This window comes from Homarus americanus, unplaced genomic scaffold (assembly GCF_018991925.1).
Source record: "Homarus americanus isolate GMGI-L3 unplaced genomic scaffold, GMGI_Hamer_2.0 scaffold53233, whole genome shotgun sequence".
Lineage (NCBI taxonomy): Eukaryota > Metazoa > Arthropoda > Malacostraca > Decapoda > Nephropidae > Homarus > Homarus americanus.
Genome location: NW_024751660.1, coordinates 2069915 through 2092397, shown reverse-complemented (window position 1 = coordinate 2092397; position 22483 = coordinate 2069915). Strand labels below are relative to the sequence as shown.

The 22483-nt window shown below is 38.0% G+C and overlaps 2 protein-coding genes across 4 annotated transcripts in view; one reads left to right on the top strand and one right to left on the bottom strand.

The window, feature by feature from the left end:
- Positions 1-357: 357 nt before the first annotated feature.
- Positions 358-6822, top strand: LOC121854750 (60S ribosomal protein L35a-like). 3 transcript variants are annotated; one of them, XM_042349489.1, is made up of 5 exons: positions 358-444; positions 640-672; positions 4267-4411; positions 4637-4789; positions 6772-6822. In XM_042349489.1, exons 2-5 carry the CDS (start codon positions 644-646, stop codon positions 6793-6795), a joined length of 351 nt encoding a protein of 116 aa, XP_042205423.1. In that variant the 5' UTR covers positions 358-444; positions 640-643; the 3' UTR covers positions 6796-6822. The 3 variants fall into 3 exon arrangements, with proteins under 3 accessions (XP_042205423.1, XP_042205424.1, XP_042205425.1); XM_042349490.1 differs by having other exon boundaries at positions 394-466; XM_042349491.1 differs by lacking the exon at positions 358-444 and adding an exon at positions 496-514.
- Positions 6823-13821: 6999 nt separating this feature from the next.
- LOC121854782 (putative uncharacterized protein DDB_G0282133) overlaps positions 13822-22483 on the bottom strand; it is a 53685-nt gene continuing 45023 nt past the window's right edge. The window contains exons 4-5 of the mRNA XM_042349558.1: positions 17430-18946; positions 13822-16715 (exon numbers count right to left, since the gene is read on the bottom strand). Coding sequence (XP_042205492.1) covers positions 16445-16715; positions 17430-18946 — 1788 coding nt within the window. The 3' untranslated portion in view covers positions 13822-16444. The remainder of the gene's footprint in view (positions 16716-17429; positions 18947-22483) is intronic.

Genomic DNA, 22483 nt, shown 5'->3' with positions numbered 1-22483 from the left:
TAAGGTTAGCTCTTGTCGCTACACAACAATAAGATGGACACTAATAACATTTTTGTCGACACATATGTATTTGATATTGTTCATGATATTAGTAATTTACCATAAATAATTTAATTCGTGATTATTTGAATATCTACGTCTATTGGGACTATACACAATAAAGAGAGTAACAAAAATACCAAGGTGGATGTGCTACTTATAGCAGTTTTTGGTCCATACATCTTTTGGAAAACTAAGAATAAACACATCAATATTTATAGTAATTATTCATAGTATATTCATTTAAATTTAAACTCTTACATGGTATTAAGTTACTTATCAATAAAACTATGTAAATATTGAGGTATTTAGGTAAAAGACAAAAGATGATGACCCGCTCTCTCTCTCTCTTGGTTAAACACTGGTGGCCGAGGCGTGTTGAGGCGCTGGCAACAACATTAAAAAGTACAGTTTAAGTCATTTTCTGGTATATATCTGGACATTTTGAGTACTCCTATACAATATTGAAGAATCGGTAAATACAGTGTGATAATTAATGGCATATAATATTGTAGAATGTAATAGATGTTTTGAGATAAAAATGGTAAACGCTGAAGGTACTGTGTGTTGTGTCTAATAAGGTTCTTTTATTTCTTGCAGGAATATGGCGAAGAAAATCATTCGGTCTGGAAGGTAAGAACACACGAATCACTGTTACTATTTTGCTATGTATACTTTAATGTAATATTTAGGTTATACATCCATCAACTTAGATCTTTAGTAGTTGGGATCGTTGTTGACTGAATGGGTCATGGAACATATCATTTTCGCCACTTATTGGCTTATTCTTGCTTGCTTCCTGTCATATATTTGCTGGCCATCAACACCTGGTTAATTATGGCCGTAGTAATATGTTTTTGGGTACTGTTAAATCAGACCCACGGTATGATCAGGTGGTCACTCGTGTTAAAGCAAGGAACGGGGAATATCCACTTATAGGTTTGGTTTTGTCCTTTTATATTGGTTTGTTGTAACTTGAATTGAAACAGTTTATTTAGCCAGAAAAACACAAATACAGTGGATAATAATAATATTAACATGGCTGAGCCAGTTGAGAACCTGAGCTCTCTTTTAGGCACCTGATATATTCTTTACATTTATCTCAAGGAAGTATTATGTAACATTTAGTATCATCTGGAATAGTACAATAGCATGGTGGTAATAAGAAGAAATTAATTTTAATGTCTTCCCATATGTATGATTCACGTCTGAAAAAGGCAGTGGATATTTTGCTGTGACTGGCTAAATTCCTCACGGTGCTATTTTACCATGAGTGCACTCTTGTTTGGCGAACAATGCGAGAACTATATGTGATCGTCATTCTGGCGGCATTTGACATTTATTTTGCCGTGTTGATCGTTGTGTAGCTATAAATATACCTAACCATGTCTCTGTTGTGCATGGAAACTTATCATTGTAAAGAGGCAACATTTACTAGAACCTGACCTAACCAACCAAAGAAACCTACCTAGTAGAAACTTAGCTGGTCATGGCAAAATATCCACTATGTCTGATGTATGTGATTTTGGTATTTATTGGTTTTAGTGATGTTCATGTTTGTTTACTTGAAAACCTATTTTTCTGGTGTATTTTGGTGTTTTCTCAAATATGACTTGATTTCCTTGGGAAATCGGTGTATTCAAGGAAATGATGATTTTACATGTCAAAGACATATAAAACTAACTAACTAATGTAAAGAAACCTACCTTATCTAACGACATGAGGCGACTTGGCAATATTTCCGGAGGTGTACCGTTATTTATGGTAAATATTTCAACTTTTGATATTGCCTCCAAAATAATGACTATCCAAGAATGTTGAAAGGTAACATAACCTGTATTTTAAGTCTAAATGGCAAAATATTAACTCTATATAGGAAATGTGAATGTCAGTAAAACCAATCTTATTGTGACTTTTACCATCCTGTGTACATAAGAATGGAGGAAACTGCAGCGGGCCTATTGGCCCATACTGGGCAGTCCCGTTTACACCCAACCTCTGTTGCTCATATAAGCATCCAACCTATGTTTGAAGCATCAGCGTATTCAAGTTAATGATGATATTTGGTAACTTGTTCCATTCATCCACTACTCTGTTTCCAAACCAGTGTTTACCTATTTCGCGCCTAAATCTAAATTTGTCTAATTTAAAACCATTGTTACGAGTTCGCTCCTGGTTGGATAGTTTGAGTACCTTTGTAATGTCCCCTTTGTTTAGCCATGACTTCCATTTATACACCTCTACCATGTCGCCCCTCGCTCTACGTCTCTCGAGGGAGAGCAAATTAAGATGCTTTAACCTGTCTCTATACTCAAGGTTCCTAATGCCCGGGATTAGTCTTGTCATTCTCCTCTGAATTTTTTCCAAGGATTCTATATCCATTCTGTAAAACGGTGACCAGAATTAAACTGCGTAGTCCAGGTGTGGTCTCACAAGCGCAAGATAGAGTCTTAAGATGACCTTGCTAGTCTTGTAATTAACACTCCTTTGTATGAACCCAAGTACTTCATTAGCCTTGTTTCGAACAAAAACACATTGTTTACTTGGCTTAAGATTTCTACTTATCATTACTCCTAAATCTCTCTCGCAGTCGGATTTCTCAATGACATCGTTGTTCATCTGGTATCTGGTTTCCCTGTTTACATCTCCTATACTGAGTACTTTACATTTGTCCACATTGAATTTCATCTGCCATTTTTCAGACCATTCGAAAATTTTGTTTACATCTTCCTGTAGTTTTGCCGAGTTCTCGTCAGATTCAATTACAAGTCCTATTTTAGTGTCATCAGCAAATATACTTATGTTGCTGTCAATGCCGATATCTATGTCGTTTATGTATATAATAAATAATAATGGTCCAAGTACTGAGCCTTGGGGAACTCCACTTGTGACGTTGCTCCAATGGGACTTAGTGCCGTTAATGCTCACTCGCTGTTTCCTGTCCTGTAACCACTCCCTAATCCATCTAAGGATGTCACCTTTGATGCCATGAGCTTCTACCTTTCTAATTAGTCTTTCGTGGGGAACTCTGTCGAAGGCTTTGCTAAAGTCGAGATATACCACATCATAATTGGTTTGGTTAAATCGTCCATTGCTTATTTGGAAAATGTGTAAGTGGGCTAGATTATCTTGTAATAGTTTACTTGTTAGGGTAAAGATCAGCTGGGTGGCTGCCTGACTGAACCGTGTTGCTTTGCCCAGAGGATGGTTTGAGTGAAAGGAACTATGTCTTGTATACAAAATGTGTGCTGTTGTATTTTATGATATGCTATTTATCATAGCAATTTTTATTCGTTTTGGGTGTGTTCAAATTAGGTTTACGTTTTGCTCACTAAAGTTTAACTCTGAACCACATCACTTTTATAGAAGTTTGGCGTTAATGAATCGTTTAACTATGAAACCGTATATAACAAACTTGACTTTTATTGTAATTGTTAGGGAGTACAGTTTGAACCTGTTGTTTGGTCTTGTGCTTTGTTGTTATCCCTTGTTTAGTGATAATTTTGCTTAACGTTGGGTTTTCAGAAACAATCCCGTCATTAAATGAGGGACGCGTGTACATAGACTTAAGAAATTGGAAACTGAATCTTCTAAAATAAGAAACAGAACACAAGCAAGCCATTAATTAAGGTATAACAAACCCCTGATGAGATCCTCCTCCAGTTCTTTTACATACAGTATTGACAAATACCAGATTCACTTGCTTTTATTTAAGATTGGACCAGCAACATGGTTGACCACTGTAACTTTGACGCCCTCATATTTACAGTAAATAGTTAATTTCATTGCCTACAAAGCACATATAGATATTAAATTACTGCTATGTGATAAGTGTTAGCTGTGTTTTTACCCTGTAATTTCCCTGTTCATTACTGCCTTGCCCACTAACAAGTAATTTATGATTGAAGGCTGGAGCAAGACAAAGATGAAGGAAAGGGTTGTATATTTTTTATTACTATTATCCAGACATCATCTCTGGGAAATTGACCAATTCTATAAACTTCTAGTGATAAGTCTACTCTATTACTGTAATTTACTCTACTCTTTGAATAAAATCAATGGTGCATTTTTGTATACTGTACAGTACTTGTTATATAATTGGGAGACGGGTGGCTCACCTGGCAGGAACCATAAGGTAAAGGTACTTCTTCTGTTAGTATGATTTTGTAACAACCACTATTTAAAAAAAATATCCTTGTGTTTCTAAGGTTACTATACCTCTTGCAGGCTTTACTCAAAGGCCGTTTTCACTGGATACAAGCGTGGTCTGCGTGCACAACATGAGAACACTGCTCTGCTGAAGGTCGAGGGTGCCAAGAACAAGGAAGATGGCACTTACTACATTGGAAAGCGTTGTGCCTATGTTTACAAGGTAAGGTGACTAGAACAATTTTTGAGGTGTGTTTCTGACTAATATGGGATGTATTTTTTTGTCCATAGAACTGCTAGATTTCCTTGAGCTGGTAAAAGGCATATTATGTATTTATTCATATTGCATGTTAAGGATTGTGTATCTTCTATTTCCCTTTAGCCTTTAAATTCCAAAATAATCTTAAAGTTTGAATGACAAAATTTTAATTAATTTCATGTGTTTTAGTGCAAAAACAAGACCCCCTGCCCAAGTGGTGGCAAATCGAAGATGCGTGTGATCTGGGGTAAGGTTACTCGCACTCATGGCAACTCTGGGGCTCTGCGCGCCAAGTTTTGCCGTGCCCTACCTGCATATGCCATGGGAAGGAGAATCAGAATTGTAAGTACTATTCATTGTTATCGGAATACTTCAGTTATTCCATTTTGGAAATACTAAAGGGTAGGAGATATACCATTAATTGATGTTTCCTACATATCCTCTTTTATTAAAGAAGCTAAGGATTGAATTTGGAAACCCAGCTGTTTGGGTTCCCAGTAAAGTATGTCACTGCAGTCCAACCTGTTAAATTTTAACCCTCTTGCACGTGCAACAAGTTTCTAAGTTTCTGTGACCATGACAAAAATTATTGTTTTTCTGTGATTCAAACATGACTGGCTTCGTTATTGTCTTGGTTTTACTTCGGGAGAACAAAAATATTTGTTTACCCAGCATGTCTCAGAAATTTTCTCACAAACCTACCTAGTAAGTGGAATTACGTATATGACCTTTCCAATGGTGGCTTTGGAATTTTTTTATGGCTAATAGTGGGGAGGTTGGGAGAGGAGATAGAGATAAACGTGACCTACCAGCACGGTTTATGGGAGGAAATTGTTGGATAGTGGAACACTGCACCCATGCTCTGGTACTGTCTGGAAGCTTCCTGTGCAAACTCTTATATTGATCTATGACACACGAAAGTCAATTAATATTTTTATGTGGTCATGCATGATACTATCAAGTTTCTAGGTTTGACAACACTTCAATATCATAAGTTGAAGCTGATTTAAATATTTATTGAACACCTTTTTTATGATACACTGTAAAAAAATAACTTATTGTGCCCTCTGTGAAACAGCCATCATATTGGCTGGCCCACAGGTTTGTGGTAGTGTTTTTAACTGGCTATACAATATCATATGACTGACTGGATTCTGGCTGAACTCTTATACCACAATTACTACATAGGATATGTTGCTTCTGATTCATTTTTATAGGCCATAAAGATACTCTGTCCAAACAAATTCTTGTGTACAAAGTATGTGAAGACTGGTTACATGGATATTGATCACATTTGTACCACATATATTGCATAAAATGATCTATGTTGGAATATTGATTTGTTTAAACCCCTTTATATGCATCCACTGATCTTGCGGAGGGTCATTTAAATATATAGCAGTCAATATGTTTATGCATTTATCCATCCTTCCATCCCACTTGAGTATAGGAGGATTGTGCATTATGTATCCATTGTAGAAAAATACAGTTTTCTAGCATTATATATACAGGTTGACAACCCTTTATCCAAAAACCGAAAGTTTTTTGTGGAGCTTTTTTTTTTTTTTTTTATAACAGGGATTAGCCCACCCAGGCATAGATCACTGACCCACATAGGGGCCTGGGGGGCAAAAATATAATAGTAATACTAATTATAATAATAATAATTATTCATAGTAAATAAAAATGTTAATAAAAAAATACACCAAAATAAAAGAATAATAATAAGAAAATATAATAATAAAATTAATAATAATAACAATAATACTGTATTAATAAAATAATAATAATAATAAAGAAATACTAGAATAAAAAAAGATAAAAAGTGAGAAACACGACCTAGACCTATGAATTATTATTATTTATTTTTTTTTTTTTTTCGCCTTCCAGGCCCCAATGTGGGTCAGTGACTTGTGCCCGGGTGGGCTAATACACATTAAAAAAAATCTGAAAACCGAAAAATTCCAAAATCCGAAATGCCTCTGGCCCCAAGGATTTCGGATAAGGGATTGTCAACCTGCATAAGCTTTCTAGCATGGTTTAACAATATTTCCTTTCTTTTTGTGGCCAATGGGTGTGTGTTTTACTTGTGGTTGGTGGGTGTTGAGAGTGAATCAAGTATTTATTGTTTTGAGTACAGAACCAGGTGAATAATTGGGGATTGTTGAGGAAGGTGGGAATAGAATAGCATGACATCTATATTACTGCTGTAATATTGAATTATGCATTATCATTGGGAAATACTAATAAAATATTAAACCTTCGGGCAATAGCCTTGAAATCCTGTAATTTCCCTTGGATTAAGCATTATCTTTTATTTTCAGATGATGTACCCCTCCAGAGTCTAAATGGTTTTTGAATAAAGAAAAAAGTCACTCACTCTTTTATTTGCCTTTAAAATAGGATTATCAAATACACGTATGATTGAAACACTATTTTGATGGTACATTTCATGTCTCGCAAGGTAGTATACAACTTTTTAAGTTTCACATGGGAATACAGTATAAAGGTATCCCCCGTTTAGTGATCGGGGTGCGTTCATGAAAAAACGATCGCTAAGTGAAAGGATCAGCATCGGTTACAGGTGGTGTATCAGTCTGATTGTATGTAGATGACTTGGCCATTTGATATGTAGCTTCCCACATGTCAGTGGCTGAATGTTTCATGCAACTTGCACTAGACAAGGTTTCTCATTGGACCACTGACCAAGGTTCCAGATTTTCTCCCTTGTCTGTTGCCCTACATTTCTGCGGCCTCCAAGGTGTTCACCCAGATCCCGATATACAGCTCTATGGTGGCAGTGTGTCACAGATATCCATTTCCTGAGCATTATCTTTGACAACCTGCTTATGTGGCAGCCACATATTTGTTACCTCAAAAAGTCTTGCCAGCTTGTTCTCAAGTTACTGAAAGTCTTGGGGCACATGTCGTGGGATGTTGATCAAGGAATTCTGCTACACCTATACCACAATGCTAGTTAGACCCAAGCTGGATTATGGGTGTGAGGTGTACTCCTCAGCTACTGAACTCTATTCATCATGCTGGGGTGCACCTGGCAACTGGTGCCTTCAGGTCCACGCCAATCCCAAGTCTATTGGTGGATGCTGATGAGCCACCCCTTGAACTTCAAGTCCAGGTCCTGTGTTGGTTTCGCCTTCCGCAGTCTGTGACCAACACTTGTGTAGTTGACGAGACTCCCCACACACCAAGCCTCCCACGATCTTTTGGTTTCAGGGTAAGGGAGGTTGTGAGTCTTCTTTGTCATCCTCCTGTTCAGGTATACCCCATACGGTTTCCTAGTGTCGCTCCATGGATTCTGCCTGAAGTTCAAGTTTGTCAGTATTTTAACAAAATAAAGGACTTGCTCCTACCCTGTGTGGTTTGTTTTCTTCTTTTTAGAGCATGCCTCTACTTGCAGAGGTACTATCCCTATTTACACTGACGACTCTTTAAGTCGGATGCAGGGGTGGGTTTTGGGGTAGTCTTTCCCGACGTCTGTTGAGACAGTAGTCTCCCCGCTGTGCCATCTATTTTTATGGCAGAGCTTTCAGGTATTTTACTTCCCTGCAAGATTATTTTTACTCTACCTCATGAAGATTTTAAACATTTTGGCGATTCTCGCGTTGCACTCCAGCCCTTAGCTAGTGTCTCATTGCCCCATCCCTTGGTTATAGCTATTCTAGAGTGACTGTTCCTCGTTCAATGTGAGGGCCGGAACGTCGGTCTTTGCTGGGTTCCGGCCCATGTGGGGGAAAATGGGAATGAACATGCCAATACTGTGCCAAAAGCAGTGGCTTCCTGCACTATGGCACATCATTCCCCTCTACCTGCCTCTAATATGAAGCTGGTAGTAAGCTGCCATCCACTCAAGTTTGGAATGCTGTCAGAACAAACAAGCTTCATGGCATCCACTCTGCTTTGGGTACCTGGGGATATCAGGAACTGTCATGCTGCTGAGAGACTGCTTTGGCCCACCTACGGATTGCCCACACACGTGACCTGGTCCTGAATACTGTCATCAAGATTCTCCCTAATCTCCACCATACCTCAACTGAGGAGAGAGGTCATGTGATCTGATTCTGTTATTCTATGCCTGTTTTTGCTTCATTTACTTGTGTGTCCATAACACTTTCGGAATCTCGTCTACATATTATCAGCTCACATCGCAATGTAAGTGTTACATTTATTTCTTAGTGTATACAGTATTTTCTTTATTTCTATGCCACATTACAGTATTGTAATGATGCACATTTGGAACTTGGAGCATGGAATCCCCAGTTTTTCCAGCATCTCAAATTTTTCCCAGTTTGTCGAAGATCGCTTGACCAAAAATTGATGATCGTTAAACAACAAAGGGTGTTAAAAATGAAAATCGCTAGAACCAAAATATCACTAAACGAGGGATACCTCGTATACAGTAGTCAGCTTTGCTTTAAGGTGGTTGTATTTGCAGGTTACACAGTGAAGGAGGTTAAAATTAATAAGGTTTAGATGTTAAGACTTAAAAATAGGGATGGTTCACTGTACTGTAATAGGTTATTTGCTCAGGTCTCGGTTCGCTGTCCTAGTTCATGGGATGTGGAGTTGGTGATCCCACATTGTATTCAGTTTTAAAAATAATCAAACTGCAATGAGATATTTGAATATGCTTGGATACAGTAAGTGGGGTGGAGAGAGAATATACAGGATTCATTGAGTGAAAGGAGCTGGGCCACAATGAAGTGAGTAGGAACGTAACAGTACAGTATAGAGTATGTAATGAAATAGTGAGTGCTGGGAAGACCTAAGTGTTTTGAAACATTAAGTGAGAGTTGTTTGTGGGGAAATTAAGAGAACTAGGAATAAACGAAAATGAGGATAGATCAAACTGTGTGCTGAGAGAGGGTCAATTGTGGGGTTTACATGTATAATTAATATATAAATTCTACAGTTAGTGAATGGAGAAGGTAGGGAATTGTTAGACAATGTTAACCTCTTCAGTCCCGAGACAAGTACTGATGTTTTTTGCCATGTTTTAAATTTTCTGGATTGACCATTAGCCATATATTTCCAGGTCATCAGTACTTTAAAAATAATTTACCATTGGAAATTTCACTGCTGCTCAGTTATCTTACATACACTTCAAAAGTGTTTAGAGGAAGGACATGATCAGATGTGCATCTAAGTAACTGCAAGAGTGATTTATATCTTTATGTCTGGGAGATGTGAGTGTATGGTGATGTGAGAAGAACTGAACATCACAAAATTCAGTAGTGATACAGTATCGGGGAATATGAAATTTAGCAAGAGAATAAAACTTGTCAGCACTGGGAGATATTAAGAAAGCAGTGGGACACTATTGTACACCCACTAAAAAATTATTTGGCACCCGTGTCATATTGTATCACTGTAAGGGTGCCGAATAATTTTTTATTGGGTGTACTTTACTTCCAATAATCTACCTCCTGTTACTACTACTAATTTAGACTACTGTACACCCACTAAAAATTATTCAGCACCCTTATGGCATGATACAATATGACACGGGTGCTGAATAATTTTTTAGTGGGTGTACACCTAAGGAAACAGCACATTTGCTAACCAAGATTGTTGTTAACATTACTTTATAATGCTTATTCTTCCAAAAACTTAGGCTCCAGGGATGCAGAAATAGGGATTATGGCTGAAAGTGTTAATAAGTAGAATAAAGTGAATGTGTCGAGATAAAAGAGAGAGAAGGAATATCTGACTATTACTTTGTTGAAATGGAAAATTCAAAGGGGGAAGGTTGTGAGCCAAGGAAATGGAATATATTCCATGGGATAAGGCAACTTCTGCTGCATCATCAAGTTACACATCAGAGGTTCTTAGAACCACCACTTGTGATTTGGCAATACTTTAAAAATTAACTGTAAAATAGGAATCAGGAGATAGAATTTTGTCTAATTTATTTACCCCTACAGAAGGGTAGCATTGGTGAAGCTATTCCCATAAGTCTAGACATTAGTGTGTGTCATTGCTGCTATACTGTAGTGTATTTCTGTGCATGCCCTCACTGAATTTCAGTCTTCTTTCAGCTGGCTTCATGTTTTCAGCAGCCGAATGCTTCAGTCATGTATATTTGTACAATTATAGTATTTGAGGATAGATTGAGTAGTGTAATCTGATGCATTAAATATATTTAATGTGCTGCTAGTGTTTACAATTGCTTAATGACTAGTTGGTAATTAATTAATATTGGCACCCATGCAATGTACACTCTGTAAAAAAGTAGCTTTCATGAGGACTCCAATGAATTTTGAATTGAACAATCCACAAGCAGGGCTACCAATGTGAGGTATGCCTCATGGGTCTTTATCAAAAGCCTTCGTTAGTGGTGTCATTTTGTTTCGCAAAGAATTGTAAAGATAATTTTTTTACTGAGTGTACTGGGTACAGGTATTAACATTACACATCGCACAACTGAGCTTTGTTTCTCATAGATGGAGTCTGGTCCAAGACTCCAGAGCTTATTCAGGTTTTCTTGTGATCATATTGTAAGACTGAATACATTATTGGGCTTCAGAAGTCTCTTCAAGCCTCCCCCTTGGTAGACAAATTTTTCATCATCAATCTCATAGTTTTACAGCAATTTCCCAAGCTTGCATGGGTTAGTCATGATAACCTGATAGCAGCTTCTTGCTGTATGGTTTCTTGCAAGTTTCTTATCTATGAGTTCATTTTGTGCTACCTTCCCCATGTCATTCTTGATCTCCCCTAAGCTTTCCTACCCTTCACATTCAAACACATGAATCTGTTGACCCAGTTGAACTCCTCCACTCTCCCACACGTCTGAACCATCTCATCTTACCTCTGTGCAAATTCGTGCCAGTAAACTACCCAAATTTGACTGCCTTACATCACAATTCTCATATCGTTTCCATGCCTCTTTCCTTGTACATGAATAGAAGGCCCTCTTGCTGTCAATAGAGCTATACTTCTAACAGCTATTATTGACTTGCACCACCTCCAGCACTTATTATGTCACCCTGGTAGTAGAACCCATTGTCACAGTCCAGGGATATGTCCCCAGTGTTGAGTTTCTCCAGCCTTATACAGGTATACATAAGTAATGTAGTAGGCAGCTACCAAACAGGGAGGTACTACCGCCTGGTGAAGACAGTGGAAGCATAATGTATTGTCTAATGGTAGACCCTGCTGCCTTATGGCATCATGAAAATTGTGACCAAGTCCCAGGTTGCTGATCTGACTTTCTGCCTCATTTACACACAATTGCAAGGTCTCAATTGTTTCTCGTACTATTGACAACACAACACAACACAACATACATACCAGTACAGTACAGTATATTGTTTCTCACTTTATTTTATTTTTTTCATTTTTGTATTTCTTTATGGTTCTTTATTATTATTACTACATGGTTGTTATAATTATTATTATCATTGTTATTATTTATTTTATTTTGAATTTTTTATTTTTTATTATAAATTTTATTTTCTATGAATTATTATTATTATTATGATTAAATTTTTGCCCCCTAGGCCCCGATGTGGGTCAGTGACCTGTGCCCGGGTGGGCTAATCCCTGTAAAAAAAAAGTAAATTATAGTGTCAGTTACTGTTGAAAGTAAATTAGTATACTGCATAAGTGCATATGTATAATGAAGTAGTAAGTTGGCTACAAGCATGTGCAACAAAATGTATACAGGGTACAGGTAATAAAAATTGGAAAAGCATTTGGTTTAAACTTTAATAAAGTGAAAACATGGCAATAACAGTGATTCTTTTACATAGCGAATGATTTTGTATCTTCAGTTAATATTTACATAATTGGTTCTTTTTTTTTCAAATATGTAGGCTGTTTATTAAAGTTAGGGATATATACTATATTAAAATTTAACAGTCCAAGGTGAGTTCATATCATGCATGCCCATGATAAAGTGTTTTTGTATCTGCCAAAAATTTTATGTACTGTATACAGTACAGGACTGAGGTAAAATGTTTTAATATACGTGCACAAGACCACTGAGATTAGAAACTTAACCGTGAAGCAAAATGGTTGTATAGAAGGATATACTGTACTGTTATATACAGTACAGTACTTGTGAAGAAGCCAGATGAGTCAAACAAAGGTCTCAGCCTAAGAAGCCACCTTTTTTTAGCTTTATGGGATTGAAGCGTCATGACTGTAGTCTTTGATACCAAATCTTAGCAGACAAATGCTGCTAATAATACTACCATCCTGATTTAATTAACCAGGTCACCCTGGGGACTGAGTAAACTATAGTCAAGACAGGTTAAAAAGAAAAAGATACATAAGAGTTTAAAGAATTGAATATGGGGCATTGGCTCTTTCTATTGAACCTGTTTTACCAAGATCATGTTTGCAGTCAATCATGTCATTTATCCCCTTAGAACACAGACATTAAGGGATCTGGTTATGACTCCTATCCTTAATAGGCCAAAATGACACACAGATTCATCCTTACATTATGGCCTTAGAGGATTCTGAGTCTTAATCATGTAGCTCCATCCAGAAGTAGTGTGATGACTATTATGCCTGAAGCAAACATGTACCTGTACTGTACAGTACTGTGATTCGATTTTGCTTTATAACTTTACTTAGGAGGTGCAAGCTGAACTGATGATGTTGAGGTCTCTACAAAATTCACTCCAAACTGTCATTGAAAAAGTCTATGCTTTTGTATTAAGTTCTAAAAAATGAGGTACTACTGTAGTGCTCTTTGCATGCTTAAGGTATGCTTTCAAGTTATATACCGGTGTACTGTAACAAGCAGAACATGCAGTACTTTGTCATTTAATTTCCAAGAGCTACTCTGTAATACAAACTTCAGCATTTTAGGTCCAAAAATTTCTTCTGTTCTTCTAAACCACCCGAGAACTCCACAGAGGCAAGAAATTATTTTTTTAATATGTTTTAGGACATTTGTTTTAAGATTCTGAATGAACTTCTCTGTGAGAGGTGCTGAGCAGCTACATTGCCTGTATGAAAATCCAGTTACATATTTTTTTCCCGTGCTTCAATTTATGTATGAAAAATCTTAAGTAACGAAACTGCTTTTTGTTTTTCATAATTCTTTTACAGCATCTGAAGATGCTGAGGGGCTGACACAGGCACCTCAGGGTTTTCTGTATGAGACTTGGTCAATTATTAAAGAAGTTTAAACCAAAAGGAAACCTAGAGCTGTACTGTATTAAGAGTGGTTAACTAAGCTAGTAATAAAATACAGTACAGTCACATTACGTATTTTTGAGTCCCGACGCTAGTGATTGCTCTGTGTACTGACAAAATTTTCGTTTGTAATTCCCTTTAAAATGACTGGCAAGCATAAAAGTGAGAGTTCTCGTGGTGCTGACAAGAAAAAAGACACCCATTTTACAATTTCTATGTATTATTTTCGCCTTTTCGACTTATGACCTGGAACCCCGTCGTAAGTCGAGGAGAGACTGAACAGTACCGTACATATTGTTTTAAATATCCTGGCTCACAGGATCAGTACATGAAGTAGTGGTAAGACACTGACACGATGTTACGACTATGGGAAGACTGATGTGTTTATTTAACGTTCAATCTCCTGTCAATGGAAAGAATAAATTGTTAACCCTTTAGGGAAGGGGATGCCACTTTTGATATTTTATTTGGCTAACATCGGGTGGTTTTAGTCAGCACAGTGAGGCCCCAGTACACAAGGGGCTATTAGACTATCTCCATTAACCCCTTCACTTCATTCTTGATGTTTTATTTGGTTAATGCCTGACGATTTTATTCACCACAGAGACCCTTGTACACACGGAGTTATAGGAAGAAGTTTAGCATTTCTTTTTCAGATAAAACTTCAATAAGAATAAAAAACAGTGAAAGCAAAACTTCAGAATGTATATGCTGTTCTGTATGTACTCATATAGTGAAGTAGATTTACTGTTGGTACGTCACTGAATTTAATACCATATGTCTTGAATGAGCCTTACAGTCTTGCACTGCATCACAACCAGTGGCACAGTAACTTCTGTGCCCTCCACTGCATGTATTTCATGTAGTGCAGTATATAGTTTTATTTTTATTACTTGTCATTTCACCCCTTAGCAGCTTACTAGGTTTTCAGGTGTTTGATCTGTTCTTTGTTGTGAACTTTATTATCCAGTGTTAGTACAGGAGGAAACCTGTGATAATTGGTAGTGGTAGAATTATGCTGATTAATGCCCTATCCTTGTGTGTCCTGAACCAGGATTCAAACCCATTATTATTAGCTTATAATTATTGTGTACACCAATTTTTGTTTGTTTTTATTTTTGCAGGAACATATCTTGGCTTTACAATGGGAGTCTGTGACCCAATTTATGAAAAATCGAGTTATGGAAGGTTTTTCAAGAATAAAATTCTTTTGATAAATCAAGGAATGCCTGTACAGTACTTAAATAGGAACTGTCCAGACAGAAGAAACCCTTTCTGAGGAAATTTAAAGAGCATGATTCTTTTTTTTTTAGATAGGCCAATTGCATTTGGATTAGACTACCAAATGTTAGTTTTCTTGAATGGGGAAGGTTATTTGAGCCTCTTCACCTTGTAAATCCTTTTCTTGTTGAAAAGCTAAGTTCCATATGGGATTTATGCTTAGTACTTAACCCATAAAAGGACTGAGAGGCAGAGGGAGTTAGACCCTGTTCAGATGTTTTATATTTCCATCATTGACCTTCCTTTTGAGGGATAGTACTGTAATACAGTACTTCTCTTATTTACATAAGAGAATAGATCAACCAAGCCCTCTTTGATAACAGGGTCTATGTTAATCAAAATATCCATTGAAAACCCTGCAGGTAGTGACATAAGGTATACAAACTTTTCTTAGGTCTGACAGGAAGGCTCATGCATGGCAGTGACAGTGTTACTTGTTGCAACTACCCCTTACATGGTGGGGTTTGCCTTGTAGTCCATTCAGACTTACTACTATTGAGTTGATCATCAGGTTCTATATCCACAAACCCAGTACTCCTGTAATGGGTGTTTATGCTTGCCCTTGAGTTTAGCCATTACAGAAGAAGATTTTATGAGATTAGGTAAAAGAATTATTTATAATCCTGTCCTTGAACTACTAGTGTCCAATACTGTACTTCACATTATCTCCACTTCTGTATCTTTAGGAGAAAGTAGGACACCTTCAATGACCACATAATAAATTCCATTCAACAACTTAATAAAGACAGGATCCTTGAAGAATCTCCCTAAGTCATGTAGTGAATCTTCAATACATTCACTAGTTGACACTATTTCAAAAGAACAATAAGGGTGAATGCTAGGGTACTGATCTACCAAGATGTGTCAGAGTACTACAGGGTCATAACATACTACTATGTTCTGTACGACAAAAATATAATGAAAAGTATGGGTGACTTAGGAGTTGAATGAGCATACCAGAAAACAGAACTTATAAGACCTTAGTTGATTCATATAAGTGACAACATATATAAGAATCAAAGATGAAAATAAAACAAATGAATGAGGATGTGTGCTGTTAAGGAGGAATTTTTATGTGTATTGTATGTAGTTTTATATTGGATAGAAAATGAGATCACACTGAAAAAAATACCCACATTTTTCTCTGACAATTCACTTTTCAGTATCTATATTCACTTATCAATTCCATCTTGAAGTCTGTTGTGTTTTTTTAACTAACACAATACAATCACAATTATTGTACATATTTACTCTGTTGTGCATTGCTCACTTGAGTGCAATAAAATTGTCTCACAGAGCACCTAGGATGAGTTCTCACTAAAATGAGAGTTTCAATAACAGAGTTCATTTTAATTACACTATAGGAAATATTGTTTTATTCTGCTAGAATTAAGCTTTTTATTACCGAATATGTAAGCATTTTGTGTTGTTTCCAGTAAAGGGGTGTGAGTGCTGACTGTGTTGTGTACAAGATGCCTGAAGGCAAACATGGGAGATGACTTGTTCTGTTTTAACAGTGTATAAAATATCTACTATGATAAATAATCAGATGCTGTTTGATTGTCTCTCTTTACGACCACTTCCTGCTCTTGTGAAGAAGTTGCCAATGACCTTCGACACTGCAGATGACACCATGCTCTTTGGGGTCTTTGGGTTTGGTTGCGGCAGATTCCTGATGAACTGTAGTGCTCGGGCCTCCTTCAGTAGGGAGTGGAATGCTAGATGTACTCCCAGCAGAGACTCGGCTGCAGATACCTCATAAAACTGGCAACTGAATTCTAGCGAGAGAGCCTCACCTTCGTCAGTCCACACACATCTGATAAGAAATCATTGAAGGGTTATAATGTACTTTGTGCTACTGTGTGGGAGGCTGATTGATGCTGGTCTTAGCCTGAGGTTTATCAGTGAATATAGTAAGTTGATGAAAAAAATTTTAAGGGAAAAAGACTGAGGAAATTAAAGTAAGTATCATTACAACAGGTTTCTATTAATAAAAGACAAGAACAAATGAATTTGAGGTTGCAGAAAGTCACAAAAAATGTTGTCATTAACATTAGTTGCCTCAAACCTGTATTTTTTTAACATTGAAAATGAAAGCTAAATGTGAATTGATATTGAGGGTTTCTACCATTTGGCTATCTATATATTTTTTGTTAAACAACCTAGATATCTTTATCAGTTAATAATTATTTATTTTCTACATGAATATAACTACTTGCCAGATTTAATCCTGCAAATGACAGATCCTCCTGTTTATAGACTTGCACACCCAAACTTTTAAAGTGCAGTATCGGGGGATTTTTTCACCTTGATTGTGAATATTGTCTTATTTTCTTATACTGTTCATACAGTACATGTACTAACCATAATTTAATGCATTAGCACATGAAAGAATTGTTAGTTATTCCTTAAAGGTGAAAATATTGAAATACATAATGTAGATTTACTGATGACAGACCAGGAAAAGTCTGTCTATGATACTGCAACAACTCGAGACTTATTTTTAGGTACCATGTATCATGCCACTTACCTGAAGTGCTCCAAGTCACGTTTGTTGCCCAGAAGCAGTGTGGTGTGGCTTTTCAGGTGACTATGATCTGAGCTGTGGTCTCTCAGGTGACTGTGGTCAGGGTTGTGGCCTTTCAGGCGATTGTTGCCGTGGCTGTAGCCTCCCAGGTGACTGTGGTCACGTCTATGGCCTCTTAGGTGACTTTGGTCGGAGTTATGGCCTGTATGATGACTATGGCCTTTCAGGTGACCTTGGTCTGGGCTGTGGCCTCTCAAATGACTATGGCCTCTCAGATGACTATGGCTTGGGCTGTGGCCTCTCGGGTGACTATGGTCAGGACTATGGCCTTTCAAATGATTATTGTCATGACTATGACCTTTCAGATGATTATGGTCAGGACTGTGGTCTCTGTGGCGCACTCTTGTTGAATTTATACATAACACGGCTTGGCTAAGATATCCAGTTTGGGTTTGATAATTACTTATTTGTAGGTGATCCTGGTGTGGCAGGCTAGTGGTACAAGGTGGTGGTGGTGTTCTCTCTTGCTTACTACCAGACTCAATAGGATGTTGTGAATTCATTCCAGCAGAATGAACAGAATTTTGGATATTGATATGGAGATCATGTTTGTTGACATAGTTGTATACGCTGGTATAAGTGTCATGTTTATTGTGGAAGTGGACGCCACAGGTATGATGGTTGTATGTGTCAGAGTTGTGATTTGAGTTGGTGTCTTGACTGTGACTAGTCTGTCTCTGGTGTCTGTAGATGTGACGACGGTGGCTGTCCGTGTTTTGACTATGGTTGCTGTTATAATGACTGGGGCTATTGATGTGACAACAATAGTTATTGGTGTGGTGGCTGACATGGTTGACAGGTTGACTTTGAGTGTCAACAGGAAGAGAGTAGCCAGGAGGTCGGTTACAATGATGGCTGCCCTGTGATGACACCTCTGGAATGATCAAAGTAGATGAGTTGCCATTGTTAAAATATCTACAGCTGGGTTCAGTTTGGTCACCTTTTACAGCTTGGTACGTAGGGTGACCGTGCATTAGACGGGAATGACTAGTTTGCCGGAGAGTTTTAGCAGGTCGGGTGTGAAGACCAGGGGTACTCCAAGGGAGTGTGTCCTGGCTCTCTGGGCTGTGTGGGTCTTGGCCATGTGTCTCGCTACCACCCTTGGTGTGTGCGTTTTTGCCACTGTGACTCCGTACATTCACTCCGCTCTTGATGTTGTGTCTTCGGGGAGTCTGTGGGTCATGGCCAAATACAGTGTTTGTGCTTGGATCATTTCCAACAGGAGTGCTATGACCACTTGTAGTGTGTATTTCATGGCCACTCCTGATGTGTGCATTATGGTTGTTTTTGGTGTAACCGTCATGGGCATCTGCAGCTTGGGTGTGTGAGGGCATGCGGGTGTGGGCTTGAAGGAGGTGGAGTAGGTGACGGGCGTGGATAAAAGAGGTGCGACTGGTGACATCATAGACAACGACAAAGGCGTCAGCCCAGGCTAGGTGACGCAGAAACTGGTGTGAGGTCTGCAACATAAAGACAACTTAATACTGTACCTCATCCGTGTCTCTCATCCTGCCATTAAACCTTAATGTAAGAATTAGTTAATGCGATGTTTTTTTGGGGGGTATTATCAGAGTTAAAATTTCAAAAACTATGTCAGTGGTACATGTTTCTGCGACAAGCAAATGTGTTTTTTCCCCTAAAAAAAAAACACAGATAAAAAAAAAAAGGAGCTCCTACCATGAGCTGTTCACCCACCCACACCTCACCAAATGTTAATCCTATTAAAATATTTGTCCCTCAAGGGTGGATGAATCTTTGTAGTAACAAATATTAGCATATCTTCCTTTTTGTTACCGACCTCTATCAGGTGGTTCCTTGTAAAAGAAACTGCCTGAGACAACTTCCATTGATTCAGCCTGAGGTGATGTAGTAACCCAAATGGATACACCAGCACTCGCATCTATCTGCCCTGATTTCCCCGAGTTACAGGCACTACGGGAACTAGGATAAGCTTCCTTGTGTTGTATTACCGGTACTTTTTTTAGTGTTGTGTTAAGATGTTTAATTTTGCCACATTGTATTTTAACACAAACACTGTTCATTTCAAAATTAACTCACTAGTTGTACACTCGCAACAAAAAGTATCGGTGCATACTGTAGTGTGAACAATTTGAGACCAGTGACAATAGGTATTGGGAAAGGTGAGTTGTTCCAGCCGTATGTTGGCAGCCCTGTAATCCTGCTGAGCTGCGACCGTTGATGTATGGAGATACAGTAATACCCTGCTTTACGCGGTTTCACTTTCCGCGATTTCGCATTTACGCGGAGCATCTACTCATATACGCGGGAAGCGGCGCGGGCAGGATGCGCACAAGGTCGCCCAGTCATCAAAACATTACCGAGTTCTTCACCCGCCACCCACCACAGCCGGCCTAAGTCAGTGATAGTGATAGTGAGGATATGGACTTTGAGGGGTTTGACAAAGAGGCCCTGCAAGCCTATGTGGTGGATAGTGATACAAGTGATACAGGTGAGGGCCAATAATCTGCCCTCTGCCTCGGAACCAACCCCCCCATCCCTGTGTGCCCAGCCATCTTTTCTACTAATGTAAGTGTTAAAAAAACTAATATTATTGATATTTCTCTTAATTATTAATTGTGTGTGCATACCATCATAAAATTAAGATGTAATTTTTACTACAACGTAGGTATTGTGTCTGACAAAGTGGAGTTTGGGGGTCGGGCCAGTCTCTATTGGAATTAATCCCATATGTTCTGTTGTTCACTTTCCGCGGTACCCCATGGGTTCAATTGACTGCGTATATTTCGTCTGTCTCATTCCACACGTTTCTAATCTCACAAATATCAATATATAAGCACCCACATATTGATCCGTTTCATAATGTCATTGTATACTGAACATCCTGATCCTCGTAAATTGTATAAATACGGCCATGCCTGGCCAGGGAGACCATTCTACACTCGGCTACCGGCCCAGCAACATCTCTCACAGCTCCTCACCACCCAGCTTCCTCAGAAACCTCCTCTCCCTACAGGACCTCTGAGCAAGCTTCTCCTCACCTAGTCACTCCTAAGCACTGCACTGTACAACAATATATATATACAGAAAGCGCATTGTGAGTTTCCTTCCTTCATCCCATCCTGAGTGTGAACACAAACACCAATTATACCCCACAACTTTGCTGTGAACTGAATTCTCCAGTAGCACCCATTGAGTAAACCCCCCATCCTTATATTGTTGTTTCTAGTGTAATTTTATTTAAATATTTTTCAAATGTACAAATAGAAATGTCGGAACCAATAAGAAAATTAGGAGTGCAGTTTGATTACATTTCTACGTGCGATATAATATAGTCTGTATGTCGCAGACCACCGTTCTATAATTGGCTGTAACTTTTTTCTTATTCGTTTCCGACAATTTTGTGTTGCATATCTGAAAAGGGGATGTAGAACTACTCCAAAATAACCTATAAAAAGAGAGGGATTACTCAGTGGGTCCTAAGCTTCAATTAACCAGTCATTTGAAAGCACATTTATGATAAATTTAGGTTATAGTTGAGGCCCTGTCACTCGGTGCCAATACGGGAGGAAATAGTTTTTAACCCCAGCATTTCCCTTCCATACAAAATAGTAATCGATAACCTGCAGTTGTGACAGAATTTAAAGATCACCTAGAGTTAAAAATAGGTCTCAGTAATTTAGTGGTACTTTCCAGGTCCTATTTATTCAGCCACCTTAAACGTTCATTCCTTTGATAGTTGATGTATAGACTAGCAAAGTAAGCTGAGCGTAGCCTACTAACATCACAAGTTTCTTCCAGGTACTCATACTAGACAATATACCCGGTACTGTAGTTCATAACAAACCTTACAAGTAACATACAAACCGCCAGAACGACTAATAATGTGATAAGTGGTGAAATGATAAATAATTAAGATTGATAAATGAATGCCGGTGGTAGAAAAAGTAAAAACAGCGGGAAATATTAGAGTTATCGTTAGAAACTACTCTCGAAAGCATTAATGACCATTTTCTATTATTTCTAGTTTGTTCAATAGATGGCATTAGTGTCGGGGACCTAAAGAAAATGGAAAGTAGTTTTAGTTACTTATAAAATTCCCTGAACGCGAATCAGTCGTCACTCCAAAGACTATATACAAAAAATAGGAAAGCGGACCGAAATGTTGTGCTCATTATGACCTAAAAAAAACCCTGAGCTATAACAATAGATGACGCCAGTGTGCAACTGTGTCGTCTGCAAAGACTAAAGTTTGTTTGTCACGTGACCGCGAAATTCATTTATTGTCAAAACGGCAGCAAGAGGACACCCGTGTGCGTGTTATGTCGCAGAAACAAGAAAGATCATCCCCAATTTGTATACCATTCATTCCCAAAGGATAAAGAAAGGTAGGAGCACAGTTTTGAGTTACATACATATGATAATATGACAGGTTATTTATCATTATATTTACAAACACTGAAAACTCCCTGCAGGCAAAATAGAATCGGATTTTTCAATATTATTTACAGGTACTTGCAATGGATACAAGTACTGGGGCTTGAGAAACTTCAAGGAAAGGGCCCAGAAAATAAAAGCAAAAACACCAGATTATGCAGCCATCATTTTTCCGAAGGCAATTACACTGCAGGAAAAGCAACTTCTACAGGGTAGGCTTTGTAAAAATGCATGTCCAGATATTAACCTAGGTTTGTATTATAATGTGTACAGTATCTATCTATATAAAACAAAGAAGTATGTCTGTGTGTCCGCACGAGAATCTCGGAAACTACTTTACCGATCTATAGTGATGATGGGTGGTGTTATATGTAGTGATGATGGGTGTCGTTATATGTAGTGATGATTAGACAATAAAATAATAATAGTTTAATGCTAAAAAACATACTTTGCTGTACCGTTGTAGTGAAAAACATGGTGGAACTTACATACACCGTTAATGAACTATTGATGGAAGAAGTTTTGGGGACTGAACAATGAGAGGGTGGCATCCTACCGTTGCCTAGCGGATGAGCGCGATT